Source organism: Pseudozyma hubeiensis (genome assembly GCF_000403515.1).
Source record: "Pseudozyma hubeiensis SY62 DNA, scaffold: PHS57, whole genome shotgun sequence".
NCBI classification, from domain to species: domain Eukaryota; kingdom Fungi; phylum Basidiomycota; class Ustilaginomycetes; order Ustilaginales; family Ustilaginaceae; genus Pseudozyma; species Pseudozyma hubeiensis.
Genome location: NW_012133839.1, coordinates 291,996 through 317,071, shown reverse-complemented (window position 1 = coordinate 317,071; position 25,076 = coordinate 291,996). Strand labels below are relative to the sequence as shown.

Here is a 25,076-nt window from a genome sequence, read left to right as displayed (position 1 = left end):
CACAATGCTTGGCAGGGTTCTTCTTCTTCTGTACTTCGGACAGGCATTCTCCACATGATTCGTTCTCGGCGCTAACGACTTTTTGACTTTCTTGTCTGGCTTCCTCCTCACACAGAATCTCGATCTCCTTGTCACAAACCAGCGTCTCTCACAGTCAACTGAGGTCCCGCAGTTTCCTGATGCGTTGAGGTAACTGCGTCACCCTAGCCACGCTTCCCGTTCCGCCTCGTAATCAAATCTGGACTTCTCCCTTTCATCCGACCGCGCTGCTTCCGCTGCTCTTCCAACTGCTCTCGTTTTTCACACCGTACTCGGACACTAACATCTGGGCGCTGCTCTGCGCTTTTACCGCACACCGTTCAATAAAGACTGGGGAAAAGGCAACGTTATCATGACAAACAATCTGAACAATGAAAAGAGCACGACTGACCGTGAACAACAGATGGTACGACTGATACAGTGAATGAGCATTCGAAAGATAAAAGGGAGAAAGGGAGATTGGGGAACAAGCAGAGCAAGTCGAGAGCCGAACAAGAAGATCTTTTCGAGGTTAAGGGAGATGTGGGAATGGAGGATCGAGTAAAGATCCGGATATATTGTGCTCCCGAACAGAGCGAGAAGCGCATCGTTGTATAGGGTATTGTCGTCGACGTGGTATTGTCCTCGCCGAATTGACCAAAGCTCGTTGCTGTCAACAAGGTATCGTGATCCCTCAGCTCAGCACCGCCCAGGGCTGGTCCGCATTGGCGTCCGATCCAAACCCGCCGTTGGTCATGCTGCCAAAGTGGTCCAGCTCCCACCAATCGTCGCCACCTGAGCCTGCGATGTTGCCCTGCGAACCAGGTCCGAGCTCAACCTGGCCGATCGCTGTTTCCTCCGGTGCTTTGAGCGTCCCCTGCAAGTCGGCCGAGGCGCTCGTCGTCTTGCTCGCCTCTGCACCCGAAGCCGCCGGCGCCATGGTCAGACCCATGCGATCTAGTCTCATTCTGTGAACGAACGGGCTCTTTTCGAGATCGATCTCATCGCAGCTACTCATTTCCGCCGGACTCGTGCTCGACGGTCCGGCAGAGCCAAAATCCAGCCCGCTCGCTCCCAGCGCCGCTGGCATCTTGCCGCGCATCGAGTTCGATGTCGAGTTTGACACTGTCGACGCGTTCGAGCTGCCTCCAGGTAGTCGCGCGCTCGCCACCAGCTCCGGCGTCTCGACCGGCGGCTCGCTCTCCTGCGTCGAAGCGTTCAGCGCGCTCGACCCGAACACGCCGCTCAGGTCGATGTCCGTGTCGCCAAACACGTCGGGACCGGCTGCCGACGCCTCGATAAAGTCGAAAAGGTCGTCGTCGATGCCCGTGTCCGCATCCGCAGAGGGCAGCGAACCCAGCGCGCCGTCCAAGAAGCTCGATCCGCCGGCGGCACCGCTGCCATCGCCCGGCAAGAATCCTTTCGAAGGCACGTTGACACCGTTGGCGGGCAGGCCTGACATCATCGAGTCTTGTCCCAGCATCGACATGAGCGATTGGAGCGCCTTGGAATCTGACATATTTGCCCCAGATGCGCCCGTGCTCGGAGCGCCGAACGAGGCACTGGCGCCCTGCAATCCGTTGTTGCCGGTAGCGAGAAGCTCCTGCCACGTCGACTCGACAAGGCCCGCGGGATCGCGGCCAGCCAGCTCCTGCTCCTTCTTGCGCTTCTCGTCAGCCTCAAGCTCGGCCTTGACGTTGGCTGTCTCCGCCTTGCTGGCAGCGCCACCCGCATCGCCACCAGCCATGCCGCCAGCACCTCCCTCGCGACGCTTGCGTTCGGCTTCGGCCATTTCGCGTTTGACCTCGGCCATGATCTCGGCGCTCGTCTTGAACTTCTTGTCAGGTTCGGTGGCGGACGACGTCGGTGTGCCTGCAGCACCTCCTTTGCCCTTCTTGGCCGTTGCCTTACCGCCCTTGACCGTTTTCTCGGCCTTCTTGCCGCCTTTGCCTGCCGGTGTCGAGCCTGCCGGTGTGGTGGCATCTTCGGCCTGGACGGGCGAAGGAGCTATCTTGGGCGACTCGTTGGCACCGGACGAAGGGCTCATGGCTTTGCCAGCTCCAACGACGTTCTTTGCGCGCTTGCTCGGCGGTAGCTTGAGGTTCTCTGGTCGAAGTCCGCGCTTGATACCATGCATCGCGGCGGCAGCATCGAAGGTGCCATCGGCATTGACGCCAGCCGCTGCCTCGGTACGCTGCGCCTGAGCGTTCGTCGTCTCGTTGGTTGCCGTCGACTGCGTCGCGTTTGTGCCAGCATTTTGGTTGATGTTTTGCGGTGCTGATGTGTTCAGCGCTGGCGCCGACGGAACGACGCCGTTCTGCTGCGCAGCACGAGTCTGCTCGCCGAGCGAAGTGACAATGCGCTGAGCCAGATCTGGATTGCTGGAACGGACAAAGCTGATGCATCGGCTCATCTGCATCTTGAGCTTGTCCAGGTCGGCCAAACGCAAGATGCACTGCTTCTTGGGCAGCAGGTCGAACTGGTCCTTGTACATGAAGGCCATGATCTTGAGACGCTTTGCAGGCTCCAAGTTGCCGTTCATGGCGTAGAAGGCGGGTAGCAGCGCGGTCACAGTCGCCTGAATCGGCGCAAGCTTCTGCACTTGGTCGAGAATCTGGTCTCTCTCGTCGTCGGCGATGTTCTGGATGATGGGCAATCGAGGCCTCTGCGTCGCCAGCTCCTGATCGATCTTCTGCATCGCTGCGCGAGCTTGTTCCAGCTGCTCTGGACTCACCGCAATGAAGCGAGCCTGCGACATATTGGAAGGGCGTCCGGCCACTTGACCTTGCTGACCCTGCGGAGCGCCAGCCGCATTCGAACCCGAGCTGGCCTGTGCGTTCATCTGTGGCGGTTGAGCTGACTGGTTCGGCATCTGCGACGGCTGCTGCTGCTGCGGTTGCTGCGGTGCACCTTGCTGCTGGCCCTGCAGATTGGGACCCATCGAAGGCTGGTTCTGCATTTGCTGCGCGTTGTTCGGCTGACCGGGCATGCTGCCGCCAAAGCTGACAGGCTGCGTCTGGCTTGGCTGAGCTCCAGAGGTCTGCGGCATCATGGAACGCTGTTGGCTTGGCCAACCTGGCTGTGGTGTCGGTTGGCTTGGGCCCTGTTGCGCTTGCTGGAGCTGCTGAGGTTGCTGTGACTGCGGGGGTTGTTGCATGCCATTTTGCCCCGAAGCCACCTGGTTGCCTTGGAAACCTGCATTCATCTGTCGTTGCTGGTTCTGTAGCTGCTCCTGACGCCATGCATTGAGCTGTTGGGCAAGGTAGGCCTTGTTGAACTGCTCTTGGGACATTCCCGCCTTGGCCAGATTTTCAGCGCTGAGGATCGGCGGTGGAGGTGGATTGAAGCCGGCAAGAGATGGTTGCTGAGGTACAACGGCTGCATTCTGCGCTTGCAATTGACCCGCCTGCTGCTGCTGCTGCTGCTGCTGTTGCTGTTGCTGCAATGGGTTCGGAGTCATCATCGGAGTCTGCTGACCCTGCAGCTGAGTAAGCTGTTGGTTGGGCTGCTGCGACTGCATCTGTGGCGTCGAGGGTGGTCGGAAGGATGGCGCCTGTGGATTCGTCTGTGCAGCGCCTGGAGCCTGACCAAGACCAGCACCTGCCATCGACATCTGGTACTGATGCTGCATTGCTCGCTGCCACGTCTCTTCGAATGGCGCAAGATAGTTGCGATACTCGGTCGCGAGGGCCTGACCGAGCGCTTGCGTCTGAGGCGAGCCCAATGGCGCGAGTTCCAGCGACATGGCGATGGCGGGCCAAGCTCCTTTCTGGTGCGCACCCTCGCTGCCGCCATGCGCTTGCACGATCTGGTAGAAGCGGTACAAATCCAATTCCCGCCCGCCAACCTTCGGCAAAGACGTGATGGGAGTACCTCGCTTCTTCATTAGATCGACGAGGGCCTTCATGAACTGCTCGGGACGGAGCGATGGAACGCCTTGCAGGCCAGACATGCCTGGCTGACCTCCCATGTTCATGGCGCCCATCTGGGGAGAAGGACGCACCTGGGGCGTTTGCTGCTGCGGAGGCATTTGCTGTGGGTTCTGCGCCTGCTGTCCGGGCTGATTGAGCATGGGACTACCGAACTGACCTTGTGGCGGTCGAGCCGAGCCGGGCCTGGCTGGAGGACGGACAACCGGCGAGCCCTGAATGTTGTTGCCCATCATACCGAGACCTCCTTGCTGCTGCTGCTGCTGCTGCTGCTGCTGCGGAGGTTGCGACGATGGCTGTGGCGGCTGCTGCGGCTGTTGCTGCTGATTGCTGGGCGCCTGACCCGGCGTCTGCTGCCCCTGTTGCATCAGAGCGGCAAATTGCTGGGCGTTCTGGACATTGAGACGCTGCAGCAGTGCAGATTGCAAGCGCTTTGCCTCTGCATGCTGCTGCTGCACCAACTGGCGTTCCTCTGCGCTGAGATCCGAGTTGAGCTTGCTCTCGATGTCTGTGACGCGCTGGTGCAAAAGACGCAGGAAGTTGAGCGGATTCTGCTGGTTGCTGGCGCCGGGCGACGGATCCGGTCGACCGACGGGTGGCCTCTGCTGTCCGGGCTGGGCAGGCTGCTGGCCCATCATCTGCTGTGCCTGTTGAGCATTTTGCGGTAGGCCCAGCGCTTGCTGCGGGGTCTGTGAGCGCGCCATCTGCGCTTGAGCTTGCAACACCTGGGGAGAAGACTGCATCTGATTAGGCAACTGCGACTGCTGCTGTTGCTGCGACGGTGCAGCAGGTTGCAAGAAGCCTTGCGAGCCCATAGTGGGCGTGGACTGACCCGGCCGCACCTGCTGCAGACCGGCCATCATCTGTGCTTGCGCCTGCATCTGAGGCGTCCTTTGCATGGCACTGGCAAAATTTTGACCGTTCGACATGTTGTTGACGTTGATGTTGGGCTGACCGGGCTGCAGAGGCCTTGCGCCCGTGTTCTGATTCTGGGCTGCCTGTTGCTGTGCTTGCATCGCTTGTTGCCGTGTGATGAGTTGCCGCAACTAATGCCACACGTACGTCAGAGGGACAGAAAAGCGGGAAAAGAAAAAGTCAGCAATTGTACCGGAGAGCATGAGGATCACAAAGGATCAAAGACAGACTGCGAGGGGAGGACTTACCTGGATCATCTGTTCTTGAGTAAGATTGCCCTTCTTTGCCTGCTCGATGGCATGCGAGAGCTGTGCAAACGACGGCGTAGGCCCTCCGAGACCGCCCATCTGCGCAGCGGCACCCAAATTGTTGGTCGGTTGAGGCTGCTGCTGGAGATGGGCAGGCTGCGAGACGGTAGATGGCTGATTAGGCAGCTGATTCTGCATCTGGAGCTGCTGCTGTTGTTGCTGCATCTGGGGCTGCGGCTGTTGCGGCTGCATCTGCTGCTGAGGCGTCTGCTGCTGAAGCATGGACTGCGGGCGCATCATCTGCATGAGCGGGTTCTGATTATTGGCCATCATGCCGTTAGCGAGCTGGGATTGCTGCTGAGCCATGAGAGCTTGAAGCTGCTGCTGGTTGAACCCAGCGGGCAGACCGAGCTGAGGCATCATGGGGTTACGCTGCTGCATCTGAGTCTGCTGTCCAGGTGGCGGCTGGGGCTGGGGCTGCGGCTGCGGTTGCTGCTGCTGCTGCTGCTGGGGCATCTGCACGGCTTGCTGCATCTGACTCTGTTGCCGGAGCATGTTGAGCTGCTGTGGAGTGAGATTGTTGAAATTGAAGAAGGCACCATTGTGCGACTGATCGAAGCCCGACATGGTGGCGACGTATAGCAGCTACTGTCAAGAGCGCGCGCGGTGTCGGCAGTGGGTCGCTTGCGATATGGCGCGAGGTGAGATGATGCCAGAGACGCGGCTGAAGCGTGCTCTGCCCGAAGCTGGCGATACTCGTGACGAAGAGCGCGTCTGCAGGCTGGCACTGATAGATGCGGACCGCACAGAGGGGTTTTCGGGAAGCAACGAGCGTAGTGCCGGATCGGTCAGAGCTCGAGAAGCTCGCGCGATTGGACGGTGATGGGATGTACGGGACGACAAGCGACTGACATTCACGATGCAGTGGTGGGAGAGACCGATTGTTGTGTCTTGCGATCGCGAAGACGGACGGAGTGTGTGCGCAAATCTATGAAGGGATTCGTGGCACGTTGGCTATGGGGAAGCGTCGATGGAGCCGTGCGTGATACCGGTTAATGAAGTCGCTGTGCGCTTATATTAACGGGCCGAAGTCGAGGCACGGTGGGGAGAGCTGGACGTGTTGAGTCGAATGTACGGGTGTCAGGCGAGACCAGGAGCAGCGAATGGATGCAAGATGCAAAGATGGGAAGAAACGATCTGCGCAACAAAGGGTATAGATGGGACGACGTGCTCCTCACCGTGCGGCTGCGACGAAGAAAAATCGGCGGGCTGGCGGGATGCTTTTCGGGGGCGACGACCGACGGAAGCGGACTATCAGAGAAGAGCGAAGTCGAGGTAGTGAGTGGTCACTGGAAGGTGAAGAGCTGCAGCGATCCTAGGCTCGGGAGCTCGACGACACGAAGAGGCTGCCAGAGAAACCGGAACGACGACGGTGAACCCGTGAAGAGAGTCGCGCTCTTGTCGATGAGATGAGGTAGAAAGGAGAGAGCGCACCGGCAACGAGCTGGCGATGGACCACACTGCGGCGGTCAAGGATGGATGAAGGCGATGGTGATGGTGATGGTGACGGTGATGGTGATGGCGACGAGCGACGAGCGGCAAGGTCGAGGAAGGATTGGGAGCGAGCGAGAGGCCACAGGCAAGAGCAGGAGCGGGACAGCCAGAGGCACGAAATCGTGATGCACGGCATGAGCAAGGGCGCGAGCGAGAGCGGCTGCAGACAGACAGGCAGGCGGGCAGGCGGGCCGTCAGCCTGGGACGGACAGACACACAGGCGGACAAGCTTTTGTGGAACAGGGTCAGCAGAGCCAGCTTCCCAGACGCAGGGCGGAAAGCGAGAGGCGAGAGGCAAGAGTCGAGGCGCGAAGCCTAATCGGGTAGCCAACGTACTGAACTAGGCGGCAGCAGCAGCACAAAGGCACTGGAACAGCCAAGTTGAGTGCCAAAAAAAGCTCAATATTGTCCATTTGCGCTGGGCGAAGTGAGAACGCGAACTTTGCAGAATTGTACACCGCACACTGTAGCAGACCCCAGATCGCGCTGTGGGGGCAGGAAAAGGCTCTTTTCACACCTCGCGAAATGGAATTCCCAACTGGCGCCCAGGCGGGTTGGAGAGCAGAGCGCCTAAAAAACAAAGCTTGGTTCGCGAACCACGCAAAATTTCGAGAAGCGAAGCGGGCCTCCTGCGTCCACTCTATTGGTAGTCGCTTAATAGTGACGCTGCTGCCGCCATTTTCTTCGCCACCTTCCATCCGAATTTTCATGACGCTGTAACTAGTAGCCGAATCGCGAAGAGACGGGACGGAGAGCATCGCCTGCCACCGACAGCTGGTCGGGTTGACGACATCTGTCAGACTTGCGCAGCGAGCTGTGTGTAGTACTGGTTCGGCGAGCGGTGTCAATCTGCAAGCTTGTTGTCATGAAGGGCAGCGCAAGCATCCTCTTACTCAGACTTTGCCCTCGAGATCCAGAGGCTATCAGGTTGTCTTGTCCATCTCCGTGCGAGTTCCTTTAAGTCTGGAGTGTATGTGGCAACGTCACACCAGGCGAGGCGGAATGTAGGACATATGTAACGTGGTTGGCACACCGCCGTGCTTCGGCTAGAGCTATGTGGCCGTCATTCGAATCGACGCTCGTCCGATGCGACGTTGCACTCTCAGAGACAGCATTGCGGTGCGCTCTTAAGCTTTCAAAGGCTTGTCGCTGCACAAACGATCCCGGCATGCCCAATGCTGGTTGGTAGGAGGTAGGACGATGTCATCCCGATCGCGGTGAGCGTATGTCCAGTAGCTTTCCAACAGGCGGGAGCAACGGTTAGACGTGCATGCAGGCCGTGCATGATCCCGCATTCCTTAGCATGAGAGCGCACCGACATGAAAATCGGGATCTGCTGCAAGTCCGCCCATTGAACCTTGGATATTCATGCTGAAGGTCCGAGGTAGACCCCCTGCCTCTTCCTGCGCTGGCTTTCATGAATGCAATAAAGGCGGGCGTAGGAACATCGAGATGGTGGCCTTCATTTTGGAGGCGGCGCCTCTTGCGTCCAAAACATTCCACTGCTTCGTGCTTCAAGCGGGTTGCAATGGTTGGCGTTGGACACGATAAGAGCGCATGCGATGGCCCGATCGACCCCCCCCTCCCCCCCCAACACGACATTGCGGCGCTCGTCTTTCGCGGTTGTTGCTACACTGGTTCATGTGAGTGCGAGGCGCGAGGCTGCTTCCAGACAATCTGCTTCGAGAGTCGAACGATGACCCCGAAACATATTCTCTCAAGCCCCAACCTTCGGTGTCATGCCGATTCCAGAGCAGCCGAATAATTCGGCAGCAAGCTGCGTCGGCTGATGTGACGTGCACCAAGGCTCGATCTGTGACCATCGCCTCTGGTGCTTGTGGGGCACAGAAGCCGAGACCGATGGAGGGCCGTTTCGAGACTCGTCGCGACTTCTGAATCTCTTTAAGCGAGCGCGAAATTTAAGGCTCGAAATTCGTGGTCATCAGATTTGGACCTTTTGGAGATGCAGGAACGGACGAGACAGCGAGCGCCTGGAACGGAAGACAGGTGGTTGGTCCCTTTTCTGTAACTCGATTTTCTCGGGCCTTTTCCTTTCCATTATTTTGTAACGACAACGTGACAATTTTCCGGTTCACTGTGTCGCCTGACGGTAGCGAGTACAGCACCAACAACACTGCACTAGACACACTGACAGGTACAAGGGCACGACAGCACAAATGTGAGCAGCATTCGACTCGAGCGTGTACGTACCGGTTCCAGCAGTAATGCAGAACAGTTGATGGTCCCATATCTAGATGAGGTCGACGGACCCTGGCATCCCGAAAAAGGGCACACGGCTCATGAGCAGTCTGGTCTGCGGTTTAATTATTGTCTTTTTACTGCACGCGCCTCTGTGATGCTTGCTTCCCGTGTCGCCTTCCCCGCAGAAGATGGCGCTGCAAAGTGGCGCTCGCTGCACTTCCGCGATTGTAGGCCTCGCCTGCCACCCAACGGCAAAGCAACTTCCCGTCCGCGTTGGAACACAGTACACCATCTTCTTACCACAGTCTCAACTTTGTCGATCGAATTGGATCCCTCGCATTGGTCCCAGTCTCAAAACTCACCACAAGGCGAACGAGATCTTGCACTGATCTCGATAAGCATGCTCAGCTGGAAACAGGGGCAGCTGCTTTAAGAAGCGATTGAGGACCGTGCGATCCCAAGCAACCCACCATAAGCTCGCTCTGTCTCGCACGCTCCGTGACGCCTCGTCCCATCGCAATGAGGTTCACGTAGCTCTTGGACCCGCATCTCACCCCAGGTCGACACCCCACCTTCTGAAAGCGCAAAGGTGTAACGCATATAAATCCCCTGTCTTGCCTCTGCCGAACGTTCCTCTGACTGCACCACCACTGCACTCGCATTCGCAGCTCCACTGCTTCCCGTCAACATGTCCGTCAGTGCTCTTTCTATGTATCAGAGCTGTCCGCCTGGCCTCACATCGGTCAATGGCACAGCTTGCAATGCGGCCACCTGCAATTCCACCTTTGTCGCTCCCGACGCTCGAACTCCCAAACCATCGTCCGACAAGCAATGTCCTTCCTGCGACGCCGGTTTCGGCGGCATCAACTGCAACATCTGCCAGACAGCTGGCTCGTGTCAGGCGCGCAGGTCATCGCTGGGCATCAATACGCCCAATTCCCTCTTCGGCAGCAATGAGACGCTCGTCTGTCACAAACAACCCTCGGCGGTTCGCACCACCTACATCGATTGCAATGTCAAGCAAGCCACCGTCAACGGCGTCTATCCCGGCGAGATGCGCATGACGCTCAGCAAGACGTACAAGCCCGACTCGTTCTCCGAGACCGGTCTCGCCAGCTGGTCCGAACAGAGCAACACTGCTCTGTCCCAGGTGTGGCTCGACGGCGTTGAGCAGTTCTACTGCCAAGCAGCCGGCTGCTCTGCCCGCAACTCTTCTGCCACTCTCAGTTCCCAAGGCGATGCTTCGCTCGGAAGCAGCCTCTGGACGTGCACTGCGCTTCAGTGCTACTGCATCCCCGGTACCACCATGTGCGGCAAGGGTCAGCTCGACCTTTCGCCCGTCATCAACAAGCTCAATGGCACGCTCACTATGCCTTGCGATTACGTTGATCCCAACAATGCCACTGCCACTTCGAGCTGCGCCTTCCGAGGCGAGCTGCTCGACAACTTTCTCGGACAGGCAGGTCTGCCACTCGAAAATTGCCAGTTCGGATCGTGCATCACTCAGTCCGAACTCGACACGTTCTATGCGACGGGGTCGGGCGAGAGCGACAGCCAAAATTCGGGTTCTGGGCTCAGCAATGCTGTCATTGCTGGACTTGTGATCCTTGGCGTAGCCATTGCTTCAATTCTTGCCTTGTTGCTACTTGGTGTTTGGCAGCAGCGTAGAGCCAGGCGACTCCCGAAAGGTTCCGGACAAGGACCTGTTGGGCTTCAATGGGAGCACCTCGACTACACTGTCCCGATCCACAACGACCTGTTCAAACGACACCGCAAGAAGGATGACGATCATCTTACGCACGTCGTCTCATCGTCCCGAACTCCCGACGAGGTGGCTCATCTCGAGTCGCATCCTTTGCATAATCAGCGTGAGCTCTCGGTTGTGCGGGATAGCTCTGGCCGCATCCAACCTGGGTGTATGGTCGCGGTGCTCGGCCCGTCCGGTGCAGGCAAGACCAGCTTGGTCGAGATCCTGGCAGGACGGCACAAGATCGGACGCGTATCGGGCAGCATCCGTGCCATCGAAGCTTCTATGCGGCTTGATACCCAAGAGAGCTCCTCGCGACGCGCAGTCGGCTTTGTCGATCAGGAAGACGCTCTGCCTGCCTTCTCCACAGTCCGCGAAGCGCTTCAGATGGCGGCCGATCTCTCTCTGCCCGACAATGTCTTGCGAGCCGAGAAGCGTGAGATCGTCGACAAGGTCATCCACCAACTTGGCCTTGAGCGAGTCGCCAACAAGCGAATCGGCGATGCTAGTCGACGTGGCTTGTCCGGCGGCGAGCGGCGCAGGGTCTCGATCGGATGTGCTCTCGTGTCGCGCCCGCGTCTGCTGATTGCGGATGAGCCGCTTTCGGGACTCGACGCATTCTCGGCAGCTCGCGTCGTGTCGGCTTTCCGCGAGCTAGCTTCGGGCTCGCAGGTCGGAAGTACGACGGTGATCGTGACGGTGCATCAGCCTTCGTCCGAGATCTTTTACAGCTTCGATCAGGTGATGCTTATGTCGCAGGGAGCTGTCATCTACCAAGGATCGCCAGCCGACTCCCTTCCTTGGTGCGAGAGGCAAGGAGAACAGTGTCCTGCCGGTCACAATGTTGCCGATCACTTGCTCAAGATTGCTTCGGCTCCTGATGCGTCGAGCCGGAGCAGCGTTATCGGCGAGAAGGGTCTGCAAGAAAAGACGAGCAATCTCTCCGCGGAAGGCTCTTCTGGCAGAGAAGGTGCACCGACACAGTCGTTGGACCAAGGGACGGCTGTCGCCGCCGGTGCGTCGTGGGAAAAGACAGTCGGCGGCTCGTCGATGGCCTCGTTCATGACGCAGTTTACCACGCTCAGTCGACGCAACTTCATCACTGCTCGACGTGATCCTGGCGGTGCGCTAGCTCACATTGTCGGCGCGGTGGTCATTGGTCTCATCGTCGGTGGATGCTTCTACCAAGTCAAGCTCACCATCGCCGGATTCCAGAACCGTGTCGGATCTATGTATTTCCTCTTCATCCTGCTCTCCTTTTCCGCGCTCTCGTCGGCGACAGCGCTGTCCAAGGCGCGTCCGCTCATGATGCGCGAACGCGCAAACGGTCTCTACGGTCCGCTATCGTGGCTGATCAGCTACGTCGTCTACGACGCTCTGCTGCTTCGAGTCATCCCCGCCATCCTACTCGGTACCATCATGTACTGGATGGTAGGGATGAAGTCGCAGACCAACTACTTTTTCGAGTTCATCCTCATCTGCGTCCTGTTCCACCTCTGCATGGCGCTCTACAACATGCTGCTCGCCGCGCTGATCGACGACTTGTCCGTGTCGATTTTGTTCGCGGGCGTGTTCATACTCTTCAACATCGGCTTTGGTGGATTCCTGCTCAATTTGAGCAACCTTTCTGGCGTATTCAGGTGGCTGCAGTGGATCTGCCCCATGAAGTACGCGTTGGAAGCGGTGGCCAGTCACGAGTTGAAAGGACTGCAGCTGATTGACAATGTCGGTGGGGTTGGGATCACCGCTTCCGTGTCGGTGTTTTCGGGCAATCTGTTTGCGTTTGAAGATGATGCGTTCTACAGGGATTTGTTGGTGTTGGCGTTGGGTTTCGTACTGGGATTCTTTGTGCTGTTGGCGGGGGCGGTGAGTTGGAGGATGCGAGAAAGACGATGATGTGCTGTCACTGGTTTCACTCGGCGTCATCGCGCAACACTTTTGGTAGGGTTGACTTGATAAATACTATTGATTACAGAATACAATTGACGACGTGTGAGGCGCTAGCTGTCAAATCGCTTACAAGACAGGATCCTGAATGGGCTTGTTGCCCTCCGAACCGGGACCGCCTCGAGTGTCGAACTCTGCAAAGATCACCAACAGAAAGACATAGAATATGAGTCAGTATGAACGTTGGAGCAGATTGTCTCTTGGTAATAAGGCCAACTCACCCTTGGGATCCTTGCTAGCAACGGATTCACGACCGGCAGCACCGGGGATCTGAGGCTTGCCCTGCTCGGCGAGCTTGGCGTTCTCCTGCTGACGCTCGGCGTCGCTCTTGAACTGAGATGTGGTGGTGGGCTCCTGGAATGTCTTCTCCATTTTTGATATGATTCGAGGTAGTTGATCAAAGGTTGCTACGAGAGGCTGTGATGGTGAGGATGAGCGTTCGAGCACGCAGCTGAAAAGAGGTTATATACGTTTCGGCTTGTATCGAGCAGCGGAGGCTCTGAGCGACAGCTGAGCCGAGGCAGTCGTGCTTGAATGGGCGCTCTCACACGACGGCTCTGAAAGCGCTCTGACATCAAGCCACATGCCACATGAACCACACTTTGGTCTTCCCTGGGCTTCTTTCCCTCCACAGTCAGTCGGGAAGGCTAGACGAGTGCGCCTCCAAGATCGGATGAGGGCATCGGAAACGTCGCTTTGGAGAGAGGCAGCCGCGCTTTGACGTCAGATAGTTTCCCGCAGCAACGCCACTGCCTGCTTCTCTGCGACAGCCAGTTCTTCTGGCAGGGTCCATCATCGGATCGGCACGAAACTGCGTGTATGTGTCAGTCAGCATCGAGGACCCAATCCAGCGGTAGGCCCGCTCTACAGCGGTAAGTGACAGCGATTGGGTCGCAGGCTGCGGATTGCATGCAAGGCTGATTCACCTGCATCCGAAATTCATCCGAGAACCAAAAACCAAACCTGTAGTCGATGTAACAAAATTGATTGATTTTCCGAAATTGTTACGGAGCCTGACATAATCGAAGTCGAAGCTTTGCTCGGCTCAAGGAAAAAAATTCCAAAGAGGCTCGGGCTAGAAATTTTTGCCAGAGAGCCGTGCTTTTTTTTGGAAACCAAAGTGTGGAGATTTTTGACACTCTGCGACTTCGCCTCTCTCTCGAGATCTTCATCCCGACCCACACACGTCGATACCAACCAAAGCCCCTGGTGTCTAATCCATCATGCCGTCAACACCAAAGTCCACGCCCAAGAAGGCATCCGCTGCCACTAGCAGCACTTCCTCCTCCCCCGCGTCCACACCCGGTCGCATGACCAGAGCACAAGCACGCGCCACTGGAGGCATCAAGACCCCTTCACCGTTGAAGAAGGGCAACAGCATATCGACTCCCAAGGCTTCGGCCAAGAAGGCTGTTGCTTCCGTTCCTGTTGCTGCAGCAGATGACGAGGAGACCGAGATGGTAGAGCCTTCTCCGGCGAAAAAGACGCTGACGAAGTCGAGGACACCGACCAAGGCCAGTCCCAAATCGGCCAAGAAGAACGCTTCGCCAGCATCTAAAGTCGAGTCGCCAAGCAAGGTTCCTGCTAGCCATGCAAAGTTGACTAGGAAGCCGACTTCTGCGTTGGCTACGGCTGAGCCTATCGTCGCTGAATACTCGGAGGAGGAGGAGGACGCGGAGGAGGACGAAGAAGAGGATGAGGACTCGGATCTGGAAGAGGGGCAGGATGTTTCGGAGAAGGGCATGCAGCGTCTCATGGCTGCGTTGGGCGACGACGGGCTTGATGAGGTAGACATGGCTGCGCTTGATGAGCTTGCTGGCGAAGAAGACGAGGAGGAGGAAGACGACGAGGACGATGATCAAGAAGAGGACGAGGAAGACGAGGAGGCGGATCCACTGGAACAAGAGATCGCCGAAGAAGCCGCAGAAGAAGAGCTCGCCGCCGAGCAGGACGATTCTGACATTCCGCGCGTCGTCCCCAACGCCAACGGCGACACGCTCGCCGCCTCCATCGCACGATCCGGTCTCGTCCCCGTCGAAGAGTCCGACTCGGAATCCGACCCCGAAGCAGCCTCCGACGCCGAAGAAGAAGAAGAAGAAGAGCCCATCGCCTACGAAGACCTTCCCGACGACATTGAGCTTTCCGAAGTCGCCAAAGCATCGCGCACCCAACGCATCAAGATCAACAACGAATCCGCGCTCACCCGCATCTACAACGACATCCGACTCGACGCTCCCTCCTCCTCCTCCAAGCTCCCCTGGATCGAGACCATGCGCATTACCTACCCTACCTCCATCTCCTCGCTCGTCACCGACCCGGAGAACGACCTGGAACGCGAGCTGGCCTTCTACAAGCAAGCGCTGCACGCCGCCGTCGAAGGCAAAAAGCTCATCCTCGCCTCCGGCACCCCCTTCTCGCGTCCCTCGGACTTCTTCGCCGAGATGGTCAAGACCGACGAACACATGGAACGCATCCGTCAGAAGCTGCTCGACGAATCCGCCGCGATCAAGGCGAGCGAAGCAGCCAAGAAGCAGCGCGAACTCAAAAAGTTCGGCAAAAAGGTTCAGGTGGAGAAGCTGCAGGAACGAATTCGAAACAAGAAGGAGCTCGCCTCCAAGATCCAAGGTCTGAAACGCAAGCATGGAGCGCTCGACGAGGACGCGGAAGAGTTCGATGTCAGGTTGGAGGAGGCCATCGGTGGCACTGGCTCGGGTGGTGACGCGAAGAAGACGCAGAAGGGTAGACCGGCAAGTGGCAAGAGCAAGATGCCCAGGACGGCGAGGGATGCAAAGTACGGGTTTGGAGGTAAGAAGAAGTACTCGAAGAGCAACACGGCTGAATCGACCAACGATTTCAGGGTCGGCCCGGAGAGGGGAGCAAGGGGTAGCAAGGTCAAGGTCACCAGTGGAAAGGCTGGATTCCGACCGAAGCAGAAGTCGGGCGCTGCCAAGAGACCCGGTAAGGCGAGACGTGCTGGTGGAAAGTAGACACATTCGCCCTTTATCTAGATCCGAATCTGTTCATCCGTTGTTGCTCTGAGTTGAATTGCAAGAAGAGTTTTTGTCATTGCTCCCACACTCACGCATCGTGTCACGCTCGACCATCGTTCACACAAACAACTCTGCGCCGGTCTGCAATGCGATGAGAAGATTCAATGCCATTCGGTGAAACTTGTATGAATGAAGTGAGTACAAATGCTGTGAGTTGTCGAGAGTAAGAACGGGGCACACGAGTAGAGAGAGAGTCTAAGTCAAGAAAAGGTTCGTTAATGGGTCGTTGTCGTGAGAAGCGAGAAGATGTGTCGTAAAGATGCTTGCGTGAATGAGAGAGGGGTGAAATGAAGAGTGCTTGAAGTTTTTTTGCGGCGTGGCATACGGAAGATGGCTCGATCGAGTTCACTGACAGCGGACGGCCGAGGAACCGCCAAAGAGCTTCTTCTTGGATTTCACCTTGCCCAGCTGCGGTGAGCCCGGTTCGTCGATCGAGTCTGCCAACGAAGCTCTCCTGAGCGCAGCTGCAGCTGCCGAGATCTCCCTCTGATCACCCACATCGGTTGCCTTTGAGCTACGACGAGACGAGACAACGTCGGTGGCCTTGGAGCTTCGACGCGAGGTGACGATATCCGTAGCGGCCGAACCACGTCTCAGCGCGTTGAACGGCGACAGGATCGGCTGAACGCTGCCACCACCCACCGCACCGCTCATGGGAATCGCCAGATCCTGACACGTCGGTGGTGCCAACTCGGCACACGCAACGTGCGTCTTCCACGGACAGTCGTCGCAGTCCATGAACGGTTTCCAGCCGATACGTTTACCGCATATCCAGCACTTTGCGAGCGCATTGCTGAGCATAACAGCAGGAGGTACGAGCGAAGGATAGCTGCTAGCAGGAGGGTGAGAGTGTTGGTGCGCACTACCGCTGGCCATGGCTTGCTGCGCTGCGGCAACGACGTTGTTGGGACGACGAGTTCCGTTCTTGACGAGAGTGAAGCGATGGCAGATAGGAATGGGTTCGACGTGACCCGAGCTGACCGAGGCGATGGTGGCGAGCGCCATGGAGGGATCAGGTTTGTGGGTGCGGGCTGTCAAGTAAGATTGCATCGCTGCTGTGTCGTTGGAGCCTCTTCGGATGGCGGATACGTCGGCCGATCCTCGTCGTGCTGGAATGAGCAGCGGAGAGTCGCCTTGGCGTAGTGTCCTGGCAGAGAGTGTGGAAGCACGCTCGTCGAGCATGGCCAGCGGTGTGTGTCGCTGGGTCATCTTGGAAGAACGCACAACCGAAGTGCTGTAGTCGCTCTCGGCGTAGTCTGCACCCTCGAGCAAGCCGGCTTCGGACTCCTGACGGATCCTCTCGGCGGCAGCACCGGGAGAGGCGAGCCAGCTGCGGTTGATGCTGGGCAGAGCCTCGGTGGCTTCTTCGCTCCACCACGGGTTGCCGTGACCTGCGACCTTGAGCGTGCTCGAGCCCTTGATGGTCCCGGGCGACCTGGCGTCGTCGGGCTCGATACCGATTTTTTCGAGCGCTGCGAGCGCCTCCTCGATCTCGTCGCTGCTGTCGTCCGAATTGGCCTTTGAGTGTGTGCCGTTGAGCTTGAGAGCACCGTTGAAGCTGGGCAGTCTTGGCGGGGCAGCGCGCTTGATCTTGGTGCCCATGATGGACTGGATGGTGGCACCTCGGACACTTCCGATGGCGTAGCGATTTTCTGCTTCTTCGCGGAGGAGCACCTCGCGCTCGATATCGCGCAGCCTCGACACGACTTGGCGCATTTCGGGGCGGTCTCTAGGATCTTCCTCGACACAGTCGAGGGCCAGCTGGATGAAAGATTGGGGGCAGCCCTCGGATGCCATCTCTCGCACCTCATCGGCGTCCAAGCCGAAAGTGGGCATGACACGCTTGAATGTGTACGAGTCAACGAGATGGCGGGAGGCGATCTCGGCAAAGATGACACCGAGTGAAAAGACGTCCGAGGGCAAGCTGAAGTCGATACCGAGAAGGATCTCCGGCGACATGTAACCGTCGGTACCGCAGTAGCTGATTCGACGCATCTCTTCTTCGTTACGTGCCGCGATACGGGCGAAGCCAAAGTCGCACACCTTGATACGCTCGTTGGCGGTGATGAGGAGGTTCTCTCCTTTGAGATCGCGATGCATGCAGTTGCGTGCGTGCAAGTAGGCGAGAGCGCGTGCAATGTCCATGGCGAAGCTCATACGCAGACGCCATGGGAAGGGTTTGTTCTGATCTGCAATGTAGGATCGGACGTTGCTGCCTACGAATTCGGAGATGATGTAGATCCTGCCGTCCGGACCGGGGCTTTTTGTGAGGCCGATGTATTGGACAATGTTGGGATGACGTGCTTCCTTCATGAGAACGCATTCGCGCTCAAAGTACTTTTCGACGTCGTAAGTGTTGTTTGGCAGGACCTCTTTGATGGCTACTTCTGTGCCGAGGTATTCACCCTTGAAGACGACACCGAAGCTGCCTCCGCCGATCCTGATCCATTCTCCACCGTTGGGACCGGAGAGGTCAGCAAAGTTGATGACGTCGAATCTGTCCATGACTGTGTAGTATCAGGGGAGACGATGGCTGCGAGCGAGTGTGGTTCAATGTTGGGGCTTGTGCCCGCTAGAGGCGATTGCCAATCGTGAGATGTAGCGTTGTGCTTGTCGTGAAAGTCGTGAACAGAAAGCAGTGGGCTCGGAAACTGGGTTGAGTGGTTTGCAACGAAACAATGATGGTGGTAGGTTGTGGAGATGGAGGGAGGGATTGTCAGCTGCTTTGAGCTGCAAGAGTGGCGGCCAGCGTCGTCGAGTGAAGGTGAGCAAGAGGAAACGCCGCCCAGAACAGCCTACTCGACACGAGTGGGCCTATATACTAAGATGAGACAGGCAAAGTCCAAAGACCGGTCGAACCGGGTGGAGCAAGACCGCGTGGAATCGAACTTACGCTGGAAGAGAACCAGATGCGGAGTGGAGAGAAGCGCCTCTGAATTGTGAGTCGGAGATTGGGATAAGGTTCGAGAGCGTCTCTGGAGAGGATGATCGACAAGATATGCAGGATCGAATGGACGAAGGAGGATCTATTGCTTGCAGCAAGCTAGCAGGGCGGCAAAGACGAGACAGGATTGGGTGGATGATGCAGGAGGCGAAGAAGCTGCAGAAGCGTCAAGGGTCTATGATCAATGCGGATAGTACTGCGCAGCACGAGGTGGAAACGAGAAGAAGGAGGTGGTGGAGTTGAGGCAGGGTGGTGGACCGGATGCGGACAGCGAAGGATGCAGTTAACTCGAAGAAGCAGCTTGAGGCAGACGGTGCGGAGTTGGACGAGTTGTAGAAGGTGTGTGATTCTGAGATGCTCAAGAGGGCGGCGGAGAGAGAATTAGAGAGAGAGAACATAAGCAGCACCCTGAATGAGGTCGACAAGGAGAGCCGGCGAAGCTCAGCTTCTTAAAGCGAGCCTGGAGCAGAGTGTTGGTTCAGGGGCTGACACTGCTCTGCTGTGCTTTTGAATTCGAGCTGTCAAAAAAGGAAAGTGCGAAACAACACTCTGCAGCTCAGGCACACGCAATTTAGGTTAGCACGCCAAATACATTGCGCTGTGCTGCTGGGTACTCTTTTTCAGAAAAAAAAACTGTTGTTCTGGTCGGAGCCTCAAATTAAGTAGGAAAAAGCGGCAAATCGAGAAATATCGAGCCCGAAGCGGAAGTTTGGTAGAATCGTACAGGACCGTCAAATCGACCAGACTGCCCCTCTTGAGCGCTGGCTCGCACCATCGTAGAACGAGCATGACAAACATGTTGCGTAAGTGTCGGTGGCTAAATCCTACACTCGCTAATATGCTCAGTCCCACGCGAGATGCTCGTACCAAACAAAAAAGGTAGCGCTGCAATGCGACCGCTTGCTATTGCAAATTGGTACGCCGGGTATACTGTCCTTCCGGAGATACGAAAAGCTAACTTAGCAATTGAGCGGCGGTGGGTCAAAGGCTCACTCGATGCAGATCACGGATCATCGACGCTGAACGGTCCAGTATTGTCGACCCTGTGCGAACAGCACCGGGACAAGGATCAATGCGCCTCAGCGACACCGAGCAGAGCCGAAACAAGTCGCTGCGTCGAAACAATGGAGAAGTAGCTTAGTCACATCGAATCGATCGTGAGAAGTACGGCGATCTTCTTTGTTCAAGCTGCGGCGACTTTCTCGGGCAACTCGATAGGGCGGTGAGGTTCAGAGGTCACACCCACGTCATCGTGTGCTATGAGCTCTATTTCAGCCACGACGGAATGATGCTGCTGGCGACTTGTATGATATTAAGCCTGCGACGATGGAGCAAGAAGATTTTATGAGCATCGCTGACAACGAACCAGAGAGGGCTGAGGGGAAGGAGCGACCCTCGACGTCACTCAGGGGTAAAAAAATGAAAGCCTGAGACGCACACACTCGAGCGTGCACGTCGCTTAGCTGCATCTTCTGCAAGGCAAGAGACCAACACGACGATCCTGCACTGATTGACATTTGCTCATCCTCGTCCTCTGCTAAAGTGCCGCTTGTCCGCTTGGGAAAAAAGGGGCGCGGGATTATATCCGCCGGACATTGCTTCCCGTCCTCCCACTTGAACACCAACATCATCCAACACGCACACCGTCTTCTGTTCTGCACCTAAGGCGACAACTGTGCGTAGGGCAGTTCGGGGAGATACTCGACTGCCAGCTCTCAAGGTAATTCGACCTGGATTGCCTCTTGTCTGCCAACGTGACAGATAGTGGTTTCCAACATTGTTCAAGATTGAAAATTCAATATTTTATTTCCCAATTCGGAAACGCGTTGCGCCTGACGCGTCCAGGCCTTGTAGAAGTTACACCTCGACCTCGTCTTGCAGCTTGCGTCGTTTGAGCATCCAGACAGCATCGTCGTAGCTACGACCGTGGTAGGAAGAACCAAGCTGTGGATGGAAGAAGCTCGAGAATAGCATATGAAGGATCGTGTTCTGGCCATAGTCATGCTGCGACAGCTGGCAGGGGTCAAGGGAGAGAGGGATCGAAGCTTTGTGTGCTGTGTGACATGAAGAGCAGGAAAAGGTGGGGCTGCAGAAAACCCCTATTTTCGGTGTCACTTGGCCGACAGTATTTGGCGTAAACTTGAACCAACCATTCCCTCTCTCTCATCCCACCCACAGCACAACCGACGTCTTCAACCATCCGCTTTCTACGTCGACGCCGTTGTGCAAGTAAGTCTGACGCTCTCATTGTTTGCCAAGCATCCGCGTCGACTTTGGCAAACTGACCACAGACTGCTAAACTTAGCGACGTATTGCAGCGACTTGCATAGAGCTTCCTCCCCTCTGTCTCTCTCTCACTCTTCTAGGCACCCCTTTCTCACCAACCAAGCCCCTCTGCGACCCCGTTCCTTAGCCTGTGCAGGCTCTTACACGTCCAACTTGCAACTTTCAGGGCCGAGACTTGCATAGCGGTACCTCATTTACCAACTCCGTCGTCGTCGTCGCCCTTCCATTTGCTCTCGGACCCTTTCGTCTTTGTCTTCCAACAGGGTCCTGCTCCAGCTGACATCGTTTCCACCCGACCAACACATCCACACTACGACAACACCGAGTACAATCTCCTTTCCATTACCATCAAACAGCTGTCAAGCAAACCTCATCTCTCCACTTCCCCTCGGCAACCGGCTTGCAGCCTGCATCTCAACTTCATATTGGTGCATCCCAACCTTCGAGCTCGCTTCGACGAGCGAGTTCATCTCTTGGAGCCTGCAGCCGCGTCTGCAGTGGTGCTTACAGCATGACGCGTCGCCGACCGTCCTCAAAGGCAGAACGCTGTCCCGCTTCAAGACGGACGTCACCCATGCACAGCGCCATCCTTCTTGCACTCGCCTTTCCGCTCATCGCCTTCGTCTCAGCACAGGATGCCTCCAGCCCGATCCCAGCAAGATGGGGTCAAGCTTCAGCCCTTCTCGGTTCCCTCTTAATCGTCCAGGGCGGCAAGACGCAAGGCACCACAGGTGGAGGTTATACCTACAACTCGGCGCCAAACGATGCCCAGATGTACACTCTCGACCTCTCATTCCCTTTTGCGCTGTCATCGCCGCCATGGCAAAGCGTTTCAACACAGTCCTCGAGTAACGCCGCTCCACCTGTCTCTTTCCACACCATCTCGCCACTAAACAGCACGTCGCTCCTGCTCTTTGGCGGTGATGGAAGCCCTCTCGTTCCCGTTCCGACTGGCAACGATTCAGCCTACATCATTCATCTCGGTGGTTCACAGAGCAATCGCACAGCAGCGTATCAGCCCGTGCCCGCATCTTGGAATCAGCCCATGCGCAGGATGCATCACACCAGCGAAAGCAATGCTCAAGGCTCCGTCTGGATCATTGGAGGAGAAAGGGCAGATGGCTCCGGGCTCATCTTCGATCAACAGTGGACCATCGACACTACCTCTACCTCTCCTTCTTTCCAACTCATCTCGTCACCTCCTCCCGGAAGTCTAGTAGGCTCCACCTCCACCATGCTCAGCGATGGGACTCTCTTGCTTCTCGGCGGTCTTGATGCTTCAGGTCAGCTCCAGTCCATGCAGAACCTCTATGCCTATTCCAGCAAGTCAAAGACGTGGTCACAGACAGTCACGCAGACCTCGGCCAACTCGACAATATCCACGCGCCAATCAAATTCCCCGGCGCCTCGTCGTGGTCATATTGCCGTCAGCCTTCCCAACCAGCGAGTCTTCATCCAAGGTGGCGCAAGTGCGGATCTCTCCACTGTTTACAGTGACGCTTGGATCCTCGATTGGAGCGTCAACCCACCCATTTGGTCCATGATCGATTCCACAGATGGTCCAGGTCAACGATTCGGTCATTCGGCTGTAGCATATGGCAGAGAGATACTCATTTCTTTCGGATGGGCGGGAGGTAATGCAGCCACCTCCGGGCTCCACGTCTTTGACGCCTCCACTCTGACCCCCGTCGCAGCAAGCAAGGGCAGCTGGTCCGGCGGAAGCTGGTCTGCCACCAACTACACACCAGACCCGCAAATGTCCACTGCCTCGACCGCACCTTCGTCCGGAACTTCATCGCAACCATCTTCGGAGTCCTCCAGCGGCTCATCAGCCACGCCAAACGGCTCGAGCTCAAGCTCCGGAGGCGATCTTTCCTCACCTTCCAGCAACTCAAATTCTGGCGGCAGCAGCACTCCGAGTGATACAAATGCTGGCTCTGCAACCTTCCCAACCGGCAATAACGCACCCGGCGACGGCGGCTCGGCCAACACCGATAGCGCAGGGTCAGGCAGCAGTGCTGGTTCCAAAGCAGGCGCAGCCGTAGGAGCTCTTCTAGGCGTCGGTCTCGTCCTTGGTGGCGGTTACGCCGTCTACCGTCGCCGCGCTCTCAACAATTATCGCCGCTACGGCAACGGTTCGGTCGGTCTACTCGGCTTCGGAGACCGTCGCGCAGGCGAATCGGCAGATGACGACCTCCTCATGGAGAAAGGCTATTCTCAGAGCGACTATGATCGGCCATACCATCGTGCAGGCGGAGCTGGCGCCGTACACGACGTAGCTGAGCTCACAGGAGGTCTCGCTTACGGTAGGAGGCGTGGACGCAACGAAGGATCGCCGTGGGCCGCCGCCAACCTGGGGCATGCCATGGAAGGTTCAGGTCCACACTTCCGCGAACGCATCGCCATCATCGCTGGTCGAGGCAAACGAGATACGCACCTGGGCCCTCGCTTCGACATGCTCGCAGACGAAGGTGACAGTGTCTTCCGACCTCACGACGCCAGTGACTTGAATGAATCCTACGACCACGACTTGGACGAGGCAGATGATCCAGAGTGGCATGACCGGCGCGTTCGGGAGCACTCGTATGCCCACGTTGGGGAAGAAGACCTCTCCATGGGCGATCTTGGCTGCCATCAACACGAAGAAGAGTACCACAACGAAGACGACATGTACTCGCCCTTCGAAGATCGTCCAGAGGACACCAATCATGGTCAAGGAATGCTTGCTGCCGTTGCAACCGGGCTATTCGCCGCACGAGGATATGGAAAGCTGGCAAATCGAGATCTGGAGGGGAGCTGGGATGATAATGGTCGCTCCGATGACGCGAAATCCGATCTCGACATCCATGAAGGTCCCTCATCCGGACCATCTGTTCAATCGCACAGCACGACCAGCAGGAGCGACGTTCCGAGCTCTTCCAAGTCATACGATATGCTAGCCAGTGCTGGCATGCTCTCCTTTTCCGACGCGAGCCACGGTCGTCAGAGCGGGCAAATCACGATGAAACGCAGTCCTACTTGGTGGGATCGATTCATGGGCAACTCGCTCGTAGAACGATCCTCTTCCGGCCGATTCTCTGCAAACCCACACGGAAACACCCCGATCCGGGATCCGGCGCCGCCTCCGGTGAGCGGTCTTGTAGCAATCGCCGAATCACCTCGTTCGCGCGATGTGTCCGAAGCATATCCCCAGGACCCCTTTGCCGACTCAAGCGCAGCGAACCACACTGGCGGCCTGGACGAGATGGGCCGTCGTGTTGGCTCTCAAACCGGCGAAGAAGCTCCTCCATACAGCGCACACTCGCAGGGCGGTTCACTCTCAACCATTGGATCTGCACGCACTGGCGCTTCGTCACACTTTGAATCGCGTCTTCGCGGGATGGATGTCATCCAGCGCGTTCGTACGGGCAGCAGTCGGCGCACCCACTCAACACGAGCAGGAAGCTCCATTAGCGATACGGACAGTGAAGCGGCACTCAGTCGTGGACCTACGCTGCTCCGGCCCCGCAACATTGCCAGTTCAGAAGCGCTGCGTGACGACGCGCAGTCTACACCTGGATCTGTCGTATGGAAGCCCGAAGATTTCCATCCTACCGTGAAGGGCTTGGAAGATCTTGTGGAAGAGAACGGCGAGGATGTCTCGAGCAACACGCATCTGTCACCACCAACGCAGCAAGTCCGTCGACAACTCAACGTCTCGGAAACCCCTTCCATCACGCCACTCACGACCAAGCGTGCACGACTCAACCCAGTCATGGTCTCACCGCTCTTCCCATCAACAAACCCACAACGTCAACGACCTACCGCCACCACAAGCAGCAGCGTCAAGGACAAGGTAAAAGCGTTCGAATCCGTCACTGCCGACACAACCACTTCGGCCTGGAATGCAAGTCTTTCCAGCGTCAAATCGAATCGAATCGCCCACGCCAGTGAAGTGCAAAAGTCGATCGAAAGGACGACTTCACCCGCAGGTTCCATGGCTTCGCGCACACGGAAAGTGGTGACGCACGGCCTGGTCCCCCGTGCACAGCTGTTCGTCGCTAACCCTGACAACAGAGGTAGCGAAGGTTCGGGCGATACCAGGAACGATTCATGAACTCTCGTGTCACGATGTAATGCTTTTGTACCATGGACTTTTGAATCTTTGTCACCGAAATTGAACACTCATCCCATCATCGAGTCCATCTGTGAGACCGTTTGCCCATCAAAAGACTGTGCAACACCCGCGAACCGAGC

The 25,076-nt window shown here is 57.1% G+C and overlaps 7 protein-coding genes across 7 annotated transcripts; 4 read left to right on the top strand and 3 right to left on the bottom strand.

Annotated features, from left to right (window-relative positions):
• Nucleotides 1-712: 712 nt before the first annotated feature.
• Nucleotides 713-5,737, bottom strand: PHSY_005996 (SWI/SNF complex subunit Sol1; the record flags this gene model as incomplete). Its single annotated transcript, XM_012336599.1, has 2 exons — nucleotides 713-4,993; nucleotides 5,111-5,737. 2 exons carry the CDS (start codon nucleotides 5,735-5,737, stop codon nucleotides 713-715), a joined length of 4,908 nt encoding a protein of 1,635 aa, XP_012191989.1.
• Nucleotides 5,738-6,387: 650 nt separating this feature from the next.
• On the top strand, nucleotides 6,388-12,509 carry PHSY_005995 (hypothetical protein; the record flags this gene model as incomplete). The annotated part of the gene is made up of 3 exons (XM_012336598.1): nucleotides 6,388-6,445; nucleotides 8,634-8,819; nucleotides 9,535-12,509. The coding sequence occupies 3 exons, from the start codon at nucleotides 6,388-6,390 to the stop codon at nucleotides 12,507-12,509; spliced, it is 3,219 nt and encodes a 1,072-aa protein (XP_012191988.1).
• Nucleotides 12,510-12,629: 120 nt separating this feature from the next.
• Nucleotides 12,630-12,932, bottom strand: PHSY_005994 (hypothetical protein; the record flags this gene model as incomplete). Its single annotated transcript, XM_012336597.1, has 2 exons — nucleotides 12,630-12,694; nucleotides 12,782-12,932. 2 exons carry the CDS (start codon nucleotides 12,930-12,932, stop codon nucleotides 12,630-12,632), a joined length of 216 nt encoding a protein of 71 aa, XP_012191987.1.
• Nucleotides 12,933-13,870: 938 nt separating this feature from the next.
• Nucleotides 13,871-15,547, top strand: PHSY_005993 (rRNA processing-related protein; the record flags this gene model as incomplete). Its single annotated transcript, XM_012336596.1, has 1 exon — nucleotides 13,871-15,547. The coding sequence occupies one exon, from the start codon at nucleotides 13,871-13,873 to the stop codon at nucleotides 15,545-15,547; it is 1,677 nt and encodes a 558-aa protein (XP_012191986.1).
• Nucleotides 15,548-15,955: 408 nt separating this feature from the next.
• Nucleotides 15,956-18,115, bottom strand: PHSY_005992 (mitogen-activated protein kinase mpkC; the record flags this gene model as incomplete). Its single annotated transcript, XM_012336595.1, has 1 exon — nucleotides 15,956-18,115. One exon carries the CDS (start codon nucleotides 18,113-18,115, stop codon nucleotides 15,956-15,958), a length of 2,160 nt encoding a protein of 719 aa, XP_012191985.1.
• Nucleotides 18,116-19,626: 1,511 nt separating this feature from the next.
• PHSY_005991 (transcription factor) lies at nucleotides 19,627-21,355 on the top strand (the record flags this gene model as incomplete). The annotated part of the gene is made up of 3 exons (XM_012336594.1): nucleotides 19,627-19,686; nucleotides 20,733-20,783; nucleotides 21,104-21,355. 3 exons carry the CDS (start codon nucleotides 19,627-19,629, stop codon nucleotides 21,353-21,355), a joined length of 363 nt encoding a protein of 120 aa, XP_012191984.1.
• A 59-nt stretch (nucleotides 21,356-21,414) lies between these two features.
• Nucleotides 21,415-24,936, top strand: PHSY_005990 (hypothetical protein; the record flags this gene model as incomplete). The annotated part of the gene is made up of 1 exon (XM_012336593.1): nucleotides 21,415-24,936. One exon carries the CDS (start codon nucleotides 21,415-21,417, stop codon nucleotides 24,934-24,936), a length of 3,522 nt encoding a protein of 1,173 aa, XP_012191983.1.
• Between the last annotated feature and the right edge of the window lie 140 nt (nucleotides 24,937-25,076).